General features: G+C 42.9%; 2 protein-coding genes across 2 annotated transcripts; both read right to left on the bottom strand.

Moving 5' to 3' along the window:
* Positions 1-1610: 1610 nt before the first annotated feature.
* On the bottom strand, positions 1611-8462 carry LOC115101325 (U4/U6.U5 tri-snRNP-associated protein 1-like). The gene is made up of 20 exons (XM_029620722.1): positions 7856-8462; positions 7361-7415; positions 7222-7277; positions 6967-7093; positions 6759-6861; positions 6564-6641; positions 6229-6328; positions 5954-6099; positions 5544-5750; positions 5224-5333; positions 5007-5143; positions 4770-4894; positions 4407-4574; positions 4078-4188; positions 3788-3875; positions 3562-3652; positions 3219-3354; positions 2989-3078; positions 2632-2753; positions 1611-1856 (listed from the first exon to the last, which is right to left on the bottom strand). The coding sequence occupies exons 1-20, from the start codon at positions 8127-8129 to the stop codon at positions 1838-1840; spliced, it is 2343 nt and encodes a 780-aa protein (XP_029476582.1). The 5' UTR covers positions 8130-8462; the 3' UTR covers positions 1611-1837.
* Positions 8463-9018: 556 nt separating this feature from the next.
* On the bottom strand, positions 9019-12927 carry si:dkey-175m17.6 (N-acetyllactosaminide beta-1,3-N-acetylglucosaminyltransferase 2). The gene is made up of 2 exons (XM_029689028.2): positions 11827-12927; positions 9019-11132 (listed from the first exon to the last, which is right to left on the bottom strand). The coding sequence occupies exon 2, from the start codon at positions 11124-11126 to the stop codon at positions 9789-9791; it is 1338 nt and encodes a 445-aa protein (XP_029544888.1). The 5' UTR covers positions 11127-11132; positions 11827-12927; the 3' UTR covers positions 9019-9788.
* Positions 12928-14720: the final 1793 nt, after the last annotated feature.

Below are 14720 nucleotides of genomic sequence, written 5' to 3'. Positions count from 1 at the left end.
ACTGAAGAGCTCAGGGACTTTCAACATGGCACCGGCATAGTATGTCACATTTCCAACAAGTCAGTTCATCAAATGTATGCCCTGCTAGAGCTGTCCCGGTCAACTGTAGGTGTTGTTATTGTGAAGTGGAAATGTCTAGGAGCAACAACAGCTCAGAACCGCGAAGTGGTAGGCCACACAAGCTCACAGAACGGAACCATCGAGTCCTGAAGCGTGTAGTGTGTAAAAATTGTCTGTCCTTGGTTGCAACACTCACAGAGTTCAGAACTGCCTCACAAAGCAACGTCAGCAAAATAACAGTTTTTTGGGAGCTTAATGAAATGGGTTTCCATGGCAGAGCAGCCGCACACAAGCCTAAGATCACCATGCGCAATGCCAAGCGCCGGCTGTGTAAAGCTCGCCCCCATTGGACTCTGGAGCAGTGGAAACGTGTTCTCTGGAATGATGAATCTCGCTTCAACATCTGGCAGTACAACACTACCTGCCTGAATGCATACTGTAAAGTTAGGTGGAGGAGGAATAATGGTCTGGGACTGTTTTTCATGGTTCAGGCAGAACCAGTGTCGGGAAATCTTACCGCTACAGCATACAATGACATTCTGAACAATTGTGCTATTATAAAGGGTGCGTTCGTAAATGCGCTCTGGCTATCTACTCCGACTCCAGAGCACTCGTCTGAGTGTGCCAGAGTGCAGAAATACTGATGAATTTACAAACGCTCTACACACGTTGAATATGGCCGGTGTCAGTAAAAGTGTATAATTAAATTGTATCCAGCAGCAGTTACAGTCACCAATGCTCTGGATAACTTGAAAACAGCCTAACCATCTCTGCTAGGGCGAGTAAAATGGCACCGCTTGGTTTGCTTAATATAAGGAATTAAGAGATTTTTTTACTTTTGATACTTAAGTATATATTTTGCAATTACATGTACTCTTGATACTTAAGTATATTTAAAACCAAATACTTTGACTTATTCAAGTAGTATTTTACTGGGTGACTTTCACTTGAGTAATTTTCTATTCAGGTATCTACTTTTACTCAAGTATGATAACCCAGTGGTGGAAAAAGTACCCAATTTTCTCATGTGTCTGGAAGTTGCTAGCAAGCTAGCCAACGTTAGCCAGTTAACTTGGGCGCTTGATTGCCGTTGTGAGGTCAGAACGCTATCAACCCTACTCCCCAGGCAGAGCGTCCAGTGTGCGCTCCGAACGCCGAATGCTCCGAGAGCAGAACGCTCTGAATTTACGTAAACCCAGAGCACGCTCCAGATTGAGTTTACAAACACAACCAATGTCATTAAATAAAACTAAGTAATATACACAACTGAAATAATTGTATTTTATAGTAATTTCCTATATTGACCTGACAGAGACAATGCAATACATTGGCAATTGAATGTTCACTATTTGGGGATTTTGAAGCTCAAAACATGTCATTTCATAATGCATGTGTAAAAAATAAAAATAACTGAAAAACGTGATTTTTTAAAAGAATCTAACCAAATGCAAACTCAAAAAGCACTAATCGCTCAGCACTACTAGTCAGATATGTACCTTCAACTGCAAGCATTCACATGCTGCAAACATCTGTAAAGAAACCAGACAAAGTCATGTCAAATCTTTAATGTATGTAAATAACAAATTATAATCATTGTAGACATAAATCCAGGGTCAAAAGCAACAACGACTTTCTTTACACACACACAACAGTAATAGGCCGCTACTTGATTTTATTCAATAAGGAAAATAAACTTAACATCAGTTTGTCTGTATGCGTGTCTGTGTAATGGTGCACGGCACACGTCCTCACTGGTCAGATCCCTCCTCAACCACATTTATTTGGTGATGTTGTTTCTGGGGAAAGAGGAGGATTACAGATAAAGCATATTAAGAGTGAAACAGACAGTGTGACGAAAACTAGGTACATACTCAGTTCAAATTCTCCTTAAAATTAAAAACATTGAAATGAAATACCCTGAGCTGTTACTTGCAACCCTGCTCTGTGTAATCCACGGATGGGAAACTGATGGGGTGGGGCCACAAAAAAAGGGGGATACATTTAGCCCAATCAGAACTCATGAGGGACCGCAGTGGCTGGTGGGTCTGCGTTCCCACACACAGTCAGCCAGCCAGCCTTTTGGGGAGCCCCAAGTGACATTTTGTTGTAAAAAGTTGTTTTAGAGTTCATTTCCTGCACGTTTACACATTTTGCCATGGGCGGAGAGAAAGGTTTGTAGTTTTTAATATAACTGAGTGGGGGTGACTAACAGAATCAACAGGGGCCCGCCGGTTGGTCATTTTACCATGAGTACTACAAAATTCAGGAAACTGGCCGCTAGACTAATTTAACAATTTAAAAAATGTTTGCAGACACGGGCAAATTGAGTATCAGTCAGTGACTGACAGAGAAACTGCTGATGCACAACCAAATTTCAAAATTGCACCTTGTGTATTCTACTATTCATATTCTCAACAGTAAGTTGAGACCCAGACTGAGTTCCGACAAAAAGGGGGATGCCAGTTGCCCATCCCAGGTTTAATCAATCACAAAAAGTGGCACTGTAATTAGACTAGAAATACATACAAGACAGGGTGAAAGAAAAAATAAAGAGGTTTATAAAATACTCACGCATTCATGCTCTTCCCACTCCCACTCAGAACAATGTAGGGGGTTTTCTGTGACTTCTGTTTCTCCTGAAGCAAAGCGACAGTTCCCAGAGGGGTATCGCTACTGCTCATCTTCTTCAGCAGCTGATAAGAGACACGTGGTGGGAGAGGTATTTAAATACATACTCGGTCAAACCACTGACTAGACTGGAAGCTTGCTAGGTCATATCCTCAAGGACTCAAATTGGGCAAGCCCTGCAACATTCATTTTCTAGTAAGGCCTGGAAATAAAGTGTCATTCAATTGAAAGCCATATGTGATGAAAAGTATCAGATAAAAAAAAAAATAATAATCTTTGAGTGAGCTTAGTTAGACATACCGCTTCCTCTTCCAGCTTTTTCATCCTCCTCTCAGTCTTCATCTTGCCAGACCCCTTCCCATGGAATCGATGTGAGAGCTGCCGGAAAGCCTAGAGAAAGAACAGGGCTAGCGTGAAATATTCTCAATGAGCACCATTTACCTAGATTAAAAACAGCAATTGACACAATGTGACAAAAATCATCATTCTACATGTCAATGATTTTAAGGGAATTTTAAATCACAATGTACCTCTTTGGGAGTGAGCTTCCGTCCAGATTCATCCACATACTCTATCTTGACATCTGGCTTGTAGGCGTCCTTCTCCTTGAAGTCCTGGGTGAAGCCTCTATATTCCTCCCTCCGACTGTACTTGTCATCTATCGTCCTAGAGTTGGAGAAACAAGGACAGAGTATTCCATGGAGGCTAACGGGATTCATACATTACACATGAGCAACCCAGGCTTTGAGCCCCAAAAGAAAGGTAAATTACTAAATACATGCCATTTTATTTATGTTGTAACTTTTGCAATGTGTGTGAGAAAGTGGTGATTATTTAACTAGCATATAAGCACAAAAAGTAAAGGTAGCTCACATCTTGTCCTCAATGCTGTAGTTATCATTGGGCAGGGCACCGGTAGGCGCACGGACACGGGATATCTTCTGCATTTGAGTGTCCAAGAGACCTATGGGAGAGAAGAGTATATGAGAGCATGAACGAAACTATGGAGATAGGAGACGAGAGGAATAAATAAAAAACACTACGGTCCTTTTCTAAACAAATACTGTCAAAGTGGGGACGTCTACCCCCAATCTCTTACCCTTATTCTTGCAGAGCGCCAAGGCAGCAGCCAGCCCAGAGTTGACAATGGGTTCTTCATCCAGGATGGTGGTCGAGGCTGTGGCAAACTACAAGATAGAAGTAAGAGGCAAGTCAAGCACACCCAGCTGACAAGTTTTCACTTCAGTAGTTCAGGGGGAAAAAGCTTTGCGTATTCTTATGGGTCATGGTATGTTATTCTCTATATTACCTACTAGAGTACTCCAAATGAGCACTACTGGTAAATGCATGGGAATATGTATGAGACTACAAGGCAGTAGGATGACTCACATCAGGCTGCTTCTGCTCCTCATCCACGTTGACGATGCTCCAGCCAACATTCTCATCCCCGTCGGAGTCTGAACCGCCAGCGCCATCTCTCTCCGCCTCCTGCTCGAAATCCTACAACAGAAGAATGAATACAGTTTATACAAGAGACAAACCAGTGTTCAAGTGCAAACACACAGAGCTCATGGTTATTTCAATTCTCCCTACTGAGCACATTAGAATACAATTGGAATCGCTTCCTTGTTCATGAGGTAGTCATGTGCCAATTCTAACGAGGTACATTTTTTAAAATTGAACAGTTAGCTATAGCCTGTCTCTTGCACTGTACCCACCATGATGTCCTCCTGGTCCTCTCGGTTTCCCGACAGGCCGTAGGTGGGGATGTCACCCAGAGTTCTGCAGAACTCAGAGGTGGCATTGAACACAATGTTCAGGTTGTTCTTGTCTTCTTCATCGTCACTGTCGTCCCCTCTTGCAAGCCCTCGGACCTGCTCTGCCACCTGAGGGCCAAGAGAGTGAGAACAATGTTTAAACATTTATTGGTGATTAAATATCACAACAGATTTGTTAGTAATCCACTCAATATTGCGGTTTTCCCATTGTCAAAGGAAAGATCCTATCCAGTATACTGATCTTTGGCTACAGTGATATTCTAGCATCGTAAAGAGGAACAGCTCTGAACAGAATGCTCACACCTTTTCCCCAGAGTTTTTGAGCAGCTGTTTCTGTTTGAGTTTTCGCTGTTTCTCCAGCTGCTTTTGCAGCTCCTGCTCTGCCTCGTCCTCCTCCAGCACAGCCGGATCAGGGGGGGTGAAGTTCTCTGAAGGAAAAATAAAGAGTAAGTGTTGTCATAATATTGAAGTAAACCAGGCATGAGTGAACCAGACATGCATTTAGCTCATCACTAAACCACTAACAGATGTCTCCCTCACCATCGTCACTGATGTCCATGTCCGCCATCCTGATGTCATCTGACTGTTGGGGTACATCTAGTCCCGGTATGATGACACGCTCCTTCACCCCTTCCTGGCCCTCCTCATCCAACTGCTTGCGACCCCGACCCCGAGCCCTGGAGAAGAGAGAAAGAGTCAGAAAAAAAGAAAAGAAAGGCTACTCTGTCATTCATTTTGAAGCTGATGGGAGCAGAACCTGGAGCCAAAGTCGGTGTTGCGTGTGTCGTCTAATTGGAGCTCATCAGGCAATGCCTTCTCCTTCTTCCTGATCTTCCTGACGCGCTGCTTGGTCTTCTTAAAGCCCACCTATAATAACAAAATAAGTAAGAACCTGTCTGTGAATAATAACAACAATTAACGATAACTCAGTGTGTGAACAATTTTCCCAAAACACACACACAGACTTAATATTCAAAAGAAAACGCATTCAAGCAGTACATCTGAGACAAGAGCAAACATATACAAAGGACAGCTTCCAAGGCCCTCTCCAGAGCACCCCCTACCCACAGCCCTCACCATCTCCTGGGGTGTGTAGTACTCTGAGGCAATAGCGAGAACAGGCATCTCCAGGGACTGGGCCTGGTTCCTCAGGGTCTCCCTGATGGCCTGGAGCTCCCGTTCCCGTTCCCCCTCAGCACAGCCCCCTTTGCTCAGCCGGAAACTCTTCTTCTTCTCTCCATCAATCTCCTCATCATACTTGCCCAGCACAGTACGCGGCTTGAACTGCAGAGGTGAACATTGGACAGTGAGATTGAATTAAGCGGTGAGAGTGACATAGAAGTATTTCAGAAATAATGAAAAACAAAGTTTACACTTCATATCTTACCCTAACCATGTCATCCACACTCTCATCCTTACCGTAACCATGTCATCCACACTCTCTCGACCTTACCGTAACCATGTCATCCACACTCTCTCGTCCTTACCGTAACCATGTCATCCACACTCTCGTCCTCTTCATAGGCTTTGTAATCAGGCTTTTTCTTCTTCAACTCCACATTCTTCTCAGCATTTTCTTTATCCACCAGACCCACATTTACAAGAACATCGCCCCCCTCTTCATCAAGCACACCTGAAAGACACACAAAAGGGCAATGAGTGGGTGGGCATGTACCACTATGTTTATGATGTGAGTCTGGCTTAAGCATGGTCTTCATGAATATATTTGTGTGTTATTGGTAACATTTCAACCTGCTCTCACCTTTGTCTTGCAGTGTGAGAATGACAGTCTCCCCTTCATTAAATGACTCCATCTTGTGCTGGACAGTGAGACCCTTTAGGTCCCGGGAGCTGTAAGCGACCTATAACAAAGACACGCAGAAGAACATAAGATCTAGAGGCATTCTCTCACATCAGATCACTTAACGACCCAGTCTGCACAAAATCAAGACATAAAGTACCTCCCTTAGGGGTAGTGACTTCACAGGGGGGGGGGACTGGCATATTGCCAGAATGTTGTTTATATCTAGCTTGCAATCACACACAAACCATTAAGTTAAGCAGTTGAGATATTCATCACACTAGAGCACATTTTACCTTCTTGGTCTGTCCAAACTCCTCCTCCACCAGATTGCTCACACCAAACTCCTCATCCATCTCCTGCAGAAGCTTGGCCTATAGGGAAAGAAAGGAAATAAAGGAACCAACCAAAACAAAATAACATCATGACTAATACACACAAACAGCTCCTTTCATCTCACAGCCCTCATACATGGTTCCCACTCTACTCACTCTCTTCTCTGCCAGTTCTTTCTCTTTGGACATCTTCCGGCTCCTCTCAACCCAGGCAACAGTGTCATCCAGCCAGTCGTCTTCTGCTAAGGTCTTCACTTTCCTGAAAATCACAGCAGGAGAGGAAGAGAAAAATAAAATTAATTGGATCACTAACTACTATAGTCCAAGTTGGTGTACGTACAGCCTTCCTGCCATTAGATCTTACCCCAGTTTCTTATTGAGGAGCCTCTTTTCCTTCAGAGCTGCCAGTTTCTCCCTCATCTCTTTCTGCTGTTTAATGTACACTGGGTTGATCGTCTCTGCAACAATTGGCTGCTCCTTCGTGCCGAGCTCTGGGGCAGCAGACAGGGAGGGGTGAGTCAGTAAAATTACAAATCAGCAAGTCTCACATGACCTTACTACTACAAACATGGTCATCTAGTTCTAGTCAGACAAGTAACATGGCTCAAGTTTGTCTCACCTTTAGTGGTGTCAGTCATTTCCAGAGGCTTCAGACCAAGCTTGGCCCTCAGCTTGCTGTTAGAAAGAAAACCAGGGAAGAGTTATTCAGAATTCACCATCATCAGTGCTCCATCATTCAATGTCTGTCTTTCTCTTACTTTGTCTCTTCAATGGTAAGCGAGGCATCTCCACTTGCAGACTGTGGTGCAATTTCTAGAGGAAAATAACAATTGAAGTTAACAACACAGGAGAAAACCTGGCACCTTCGATGTCATATATGCAATAGGTCAGACTATATTTAAGCAATAAGGCCAGAGGGGGTGTGGTATATGGCCAATATACCACAGTTAAAGGCTGTTCTTAAGCACGACAATGTGGAGTGCCTGGATACAGCCCTTAGGCGTGGTATACTGGCCATATACCACAACACCCCCCCCGAGGTGCCTTATTGCCATTATAAACTGGTTACCAACAATAATTAGCAAAAATACATGTTTTGTCATACCCATGGTATACATTCTGATATACCACGGCTGTCTGCCAATCATCATTCAGGACTCGTACCACCTAGTTTATAATTGAGTGTATTGCGCACTGATAGGACGTAGTTATGAATGTTTGTACGTGGAAATCTGCATGACTGATGTATTTACCTGTGCCCTCACATCCGGGCTCCACTTTTTCTTTCTTTACGCGAGGCTCCCCAGTACTCCTCTCCCCTTTACTGCGACCGTCTCTCTCGGAACCCCGTACACTCCTTTCCTTCGATCTGGACCGTTTCCTTTTCTCCCGCTCTCGGTTGCCATCTCGTTCCTTGTCCCTCTCCCGGTCCTTATGACGGTGTTTTTTGTGTTCGCGGTGACCACGTTCTTCGGCATCCTTATCTTTATCACGGCCCTTTTCCTTGTGTTTTTTCGACGAACCCATCTTCCTTGTTATGTTCTGTAAAATTGCTTTCTAACTAGTTTTAAAAAATACTACTAACTTTACCTGTCCGTATGCAACAGCTAACGTTTATATTCGCTAGCTAAGCTAACGTGCCAGCGATTGTTGACAGTCAGTAGACGATGAAGATATATTTTTTAAGTTATCTGGCTAGAGGAAAAACGTAAAACTATAGTCAAACACATTGCTCGTAAAAACCCATCTCAGGGCAAGCTGCAACAAATTATTTAAGCAAGTGTTTACTTACGTGTGAACAAAAACACAAATCGCACTGGAAACGAGTGGACGACTTGAGAACGACCTTTTTAGAGTTATTTCCGGGGTCAAATGAAACGTCACTTCAGAACAAAGACTTTTTGTTGTTGAATGAACTATGTGAGAAAACCGACTCCTGATACTTCCATCTGAAGTACACGAAGTGATTTCGTTTTCCCTAGGTTGTGTTGATGAATAAGTCAATTTGCAGGTAATATTTCAGAGTTATATTTGTGGTTTTGATGATAGCCTACTGTTGTGAAAATACCAACTTCACCCGTTGACATTTTGTTTGACACAGTGAAGTAAGAGTGAACTAGGCCAATGTTTTGTTGAAAATAAAAATAGAAGAGATAAGGTGAAAAATAATCTCTTTTTTTTCATTTGCAAGTCTCATGATATATGATAGTGTGTCATACAAAATCTATGACTGTTATTAAAAGGTTGTATTTTCATATACATAACATGCCACTTGAGAATAGCCAGCACAAATACCGTATGGTTAAATTGTAAAAAGCCTATAACAACTACTTCAATTTCACATGAATAAATATGTTTCTATCTACATGTAAAATACAATTATTTATTTATTTGAACATCAAGCAAAAAATTCAACTGACAGTTGAATTGATTTTATTGGAATTGGAATGAAACAAGACTTAAAATGTCTTGATGACATGTTCTGAGTAAATTAACTAACTTAAGCATCGAGGGTTGAAGCTATGGTCACTGCCCTAATGGCAGTGGTGGAAAAAGAGCCCAATTGTCATACTTGAGTAAAAATTTAAAAAAATAAACCTTAATAGAAAATGACTCAAATAAAAGTGCAAGACACACAGTAAAATACTACTTGAATAAGTATAAAAGTATTTGGTTTTAAATATACTTAAGTATCAAAAGTACATGTAATTGCTCCAATATACTTAATTATCAAAAGTATAAATCTTCTCAAATTCCTTATATTAGGTAAACCAGGCGGCATGATTTTCTTGTTTTTTTAAATGTACAGATAGCCAGGGGCTTACTACAACACTCAGACAATATTTACAAACAAAGCATTTGTATTTAGTGAGTCCGCCAGATCAGAAACAGTAGGGATGATCAGGGATGTTCTATTGATAAGTGCATGAATTGAACCATTTTCCTGTCCTGCTAAGAATTAAAAATGTAACGAGTACTTTTAGGTGTCAAGGAAAACATGGAATAAAAAGTACATTATTTTCTTTAGGTATGTAGTGGAGTAAAAGTTGACAAAACATAAATAGTCAAGTAAAGTACAGATACCCCCAAAAACTACTTAAGTAGTACTTTAAAGTATTTGTACTTAAGTACTTTACACCACAGCCTAATGGCCGTGGTCTGGTGCCCCACCCTTTTACAGTTTCTTCAGCATGGTGAGGGTGGACTCTGCAGCCTCCTCCATAGCGTGAGCATCTCTTTAGGGTTTCGCTTATGAACCAGCAGCACAGAGCTGTAAGCACAAGGCTTCTCCCTCTCTGTTTCTGGGAGATCAAAGGTATAAAATCCAGGGTGATGGATGGGGGCCACCCCAAGTCTGTGGAGGCACATGCCCAGATACACATCATCGATGGGGAACAGATGCACCCTCTCTGACACTTGTCTCAGACGCATAGCAAGTGCACCAGAGTACACCACTCCTCCTCCACCAGCATATGGTGGGTATGCACCTTTGTAAAAACTCTCTGAGATATAGTATTTGGTGGTTGGCTGTCGGTTTGGCATTGCATTCTGAATTACATCCCCCACAAATAAATCCTTTATCTTCTCAGTTTTGTTCCTATCTGCGCTCCACATGCCGTTCTCCTCCCTCTGTTTATGCAGGTAGTCCAGGAGGGAACTTGTCCTAACAAAAACATCATCATCACCCTTGAAGACAAACTGTGCCCCTGGACAGTGGTTCTGAAGCCAATGCCAGAAAAGCAGATCTTTCAGGGTCAGGTTAAAGAAAGTGTCCCTGAAGTCCCACTGCAGGATGTCCCCATACTGCTGGCTCTCCAGCATCAGGAGGCCCCCAAGGTCTGGGTGAGGGCCCGTTGTCGAGTCCTGTCTACCCAGCAGAAATACTGTACGCACCAGCCCACCTCTCCCCCCGAGCTCCCCCTTCACCCAGCCACTTCTCCCCCATGTTTCCCGGATAGCCTGCCTGTTCTCAAAGTTACCCACCTGGGATTTGATGGCCATTAGCAGCATAGGTAGCTCCGGCCCAGTGCTTTCATTGCCAGCACACACTCTGGGCTGGTTCATGAGGAAGGGGTACACCCTGCAATGCATGGACTGGACAAATGCCCTCATCTGCTCTGGCAGGGTATTGAAGTCAGGTAGGTGAGGCAGCCAGCACTTGTCTGGGCCACAGTCTGAGGAGACCTCCATCTCTGGTGGCTGAGTGCTAAGCCTTGTGATCATACCTGCAGTTGAGTTGCCCCTCAAAATGGGGTTATGGTGCCGGTCCCAGAGATGCTGAAGCTGGTTCCACAAAGCACTGTCCTCCAGGCGAAGGTTCCAGAAGGGGCCCAGGGGATGGGAGGCCAGTGCCCCAGAGTTGGCAGAGACCCCTGGGGCAACAAAGTGGACAGGTAGGTGGGGAGGGGAGTAGGATATGGATACAAATATGGACACCATGATATAAATCAGGAGATGTCCCATCATCACACAGGGCATGAGGCAGAGGCACACGATCGTTCCATTGCATCGGCATCGGGCCATTGGCTGCTGTATGTAGTAGGACATGAATAGAAAGAATGAAGAGAGAGAGAAATAGAGGAGAGGGGGGGGGGGGGTTAGCAACTCTCCGGCAAAAAAAAACATGAGCATATAAACTGGTTAAATGAAGAGCATAAGTATTTATCAAAATGAGGTACTTTGTTTTATTAATTAATGTGAGACCAATAAGGGGATACAGCCAGTCAGAACTAGAGGCAACTGCAGGTCTCTGAGGGTCAGTGTCCTAGGTGATGTTCCAGAGAGGCTTGTTATCTGTGCTTGGCCAAGGACTCAGAGCATCACACAGCCCAAGATATTTACATCATGTACCTTTCAACACAACATTGATTAGGAAACCTGAAGGTATACCATGTTTCCTATTCCTCTAAAAGTTGGTGAAAATAAACTAACAAACATCCAGTTGCCAGAGATATAACAACTTCCATGTAATACTCGTTTCAAGGTTATTAACCCACATAGTTTTGTCTACATTTTGCTATTGTGAATGTATGTTTGCCATCATGAACCCCCCAAAAGATCAACAATCACATACAACTTAGAGGTTATAATGAATACATTAGGAATAATATCCAAAAGACAAAATGTAGACCTACATTATTAGCTAAAATAAGGTTTCCATTACAACCGATTACATTAGCATACTGTTCATTTTATAACAAGACTAAGGTCAGGAGTAACTTACAAAAAGTACTGTAGGCTCAGGCGTGGAGAAGACGTGAGTATCAGTAGAGGAAAGAAAACGTTATTGAAGATCCATCATTTTGACTATTCGATCCTCTTATGCTTTTCTGCTCCTTTAGTGATGGCTGTAGACTAGGTTTACAGTGGGCGTCTTCTAAGAAGTCGAATACATAATAAACTAATATTAAACATTGAATTAGAAAATGAACACCAGCAATGTACAATAATCGAGCAAGCTGCATAGGTTGTTCATAGGCTAGTCAACATCCCAAGATTTAAGAAAATCATGACGCCTCATTTATCCATTGGTAGGAAAAGGAAAACCAAAATTGCCCATATTCTTTCCTACCGTACCATTGAGTTGAATCAAAATAATTATATGAATTCTTAGCTTTGGTTAGCATTGTGTTCAATAGGTATCATTCATAGAGCTTGAAGAATGCAGGAGAAGCTCCGCAGGTGAATTCACCACAAGTCGGCATTTGCACGTAAGTTATGGCTGGATGGCAACAAGGTAGAAGGCAAACCACACCCATAGGCCTACGACATCTGTCACGAGGGTTTGAAATATGAGGCCACCACAAACACAAACAGTCAAATTCCTCCAAGCAGTAAGCTTATTGTAAAAATCATGGTATTTACAAATCACAGACCACATAGTTCCGTTCAGCATAGCTGTTTAACATATACATTCAGATTTACATTGTTCTGATTGCAGATTTGTATTTGACTATATGATTTGATTGATGGATATAGACATAATAAGGGCAGCTTCATAATAATATATCGTACTTTTTAGAGGACATCAGCCTATAGAGGAAAACATGTCTGCAATTATAAGGTCATAGGCTAAGTTGAGTTTGAATGTAAAAGATTACTTCAAAATGGACTCTTCTTTTCTCATGATATGGATTGTGAACATATAGCCTACTACCTCAAGCTTCATCACTCTTTCTCTTTAGTTTTAACACACACGGAAAACACACATTGTACAAACCTGACTAAAACTCCCTCCCTCTAAGGCCATTTTAGTTTTAGCACTGTCGTGATAACTGCATTGAGGGACACCCGTATCAGAATAATTTCTCTACCCCTAGATTCCTTGCCGGTCTATGGCCCTCCCTCCTCTCGCCCTGTCCCTTTTGCTCACCGAAACCTGCCATGGCCCACTCCCTCTCTTCCCTGACATCATCAGTTTGTATGCAACGATGGAACCAAAGTTTGACCAAGGACAGAGGTCCTTGGCAAGGCAACATCAAGTGTTTCCCAGTTTCAGTATGCCTGTACCTGTCTACTATTGTTGGCTGGAGAGGCTGTTGTCACACAGACCACATGCAGTGGATGTGAGTCCCAGAGTGGGGCTGCTGATTGATCTGCCCCCAGGGTACCTAATCACACCACCCTGCCTCCCAACCAACACTTATGTAATGGTGAACAGGGTGTATCCGGGTTCAGTGAAAATCTGATTCATCAATGGCAATCTGACAGTCCCACTGACTGTATAATGTAACTGTTCGATAATTTCCAAATTGGCACTCATGGCTTGAATGTCCAACAGTCACTGGGGAGAGAGCAGCAGCCTCTGTGCTTCTTCAGAGTATCACTCACTAATGTGCCGTTATATTGATAAAGTCTTTTTTTGTGTTGATTTCACCTTTCACCTTCACATGTGCGCATTTCCAGTCAACAAAGTCCACAATATATACACTGAGTGTACAAAATATTAGGAACACCTTCCTAATATTGAGTTGCACCCCCTTTTGCCCTCAGAACAGCCTTAATTCACCGGGGCATGAAGTACCATGTGTCAAAAGCGTTCCACAGGGATGCTGGCTCATGTTGACTCCAATGCTTCCCACAGTTGTGCCAAGTTGGCTGGATGTCCTTAGTGGTGGACCATTCATGATACACATGGGAAACTGTTGAGCGTGAAAAAGAAGCATTGCAGTTCTTGACACAAATTGGTGCTCCTGGCACCTACTACCATACCTCGTTCAAAGGCACTTATACATCTTTTGTCTTGCCCATTCACCCTCTGAATGGCACACATACACAATCCATGTATCAATTGTCTCAAGGTTTAAAACATCCTTCTTTAACCTGTCTCCTCCCTGTCATCTACACTGATTGAAGTGGATTTAACAGGTGACATAAACTAATAACTCATGTTTTGTATGCTCAGTGTATATATACTGAACAAAAATATAAATGCAACATGTAAAGTGTAAAGTGTTGGTCCCATGTTTCATGAGCTGAAATAAAAGATCACAGAAATGTTCCATATGCACAAAAAGCTTATTTCTCAAAAATGTTGTTCACAAATTTGATTACATTATTGAGCATTTCTCCTTTTCCAAGATAATCCATCCACCTGGCAGGTGTAGCATATCAAGAAGTTGATTACACAGCTGCACCTTGTGCTGAGGACAATAAAAGGCCACTAAAATGTGCAGTTTTGTCACACAACACAATGCCACTGATGTGTCAATTTTTAAGGAGCGTGCAATTGGTACGCTGACTGCAGGAATGTCCACCTGAGCTGTTGCCAGAGGAATGAGTGTTCCTTTCTCTACCATAAGTCGCCTCCAACATAGTTTTAAAGAATTTGGCAATATGTCCAACCGGCCTCACAACCGCAGACCACTTATAACCACGCTATCCCAGGACCTCCACATCTGGCTTCTTTACCTGCGGGATCGTCTGAGACCAGCCACCCGGACAGCTGATGAAACTGAGGAGTATTTCTGTCTGTAATAAATCTCTTTTGTGAGGAAAAACTCATTATGATTGGCTGGGCCTGGCTCCCCAGTGGGTGGGCTTGACTCCCAAGTGGGTAGACCTATCCCCTCCCAGGCCCACCCATGGCTGCGCCCCTGCCTAGTCATGGGAAATACA

Source organism: Oncorhynchus nerka, linkage group LG19 (genome assembly GCF_034236695.1).
Source record: "Oncorhynchus nerka isolate Pitt River linkage group LG19, Oner_Uvic_2.0, whole genome shotgun sequence".
NCBI lineage: Eukaryota > Metazoa > Chordata > Actinopteri > Salmoniformes > Salmonidae > Oncorhynchus > Oncorhynchus nerka.
This window is presented reverse-complemented; position numbering and strand designations above follow the sequence as displayed.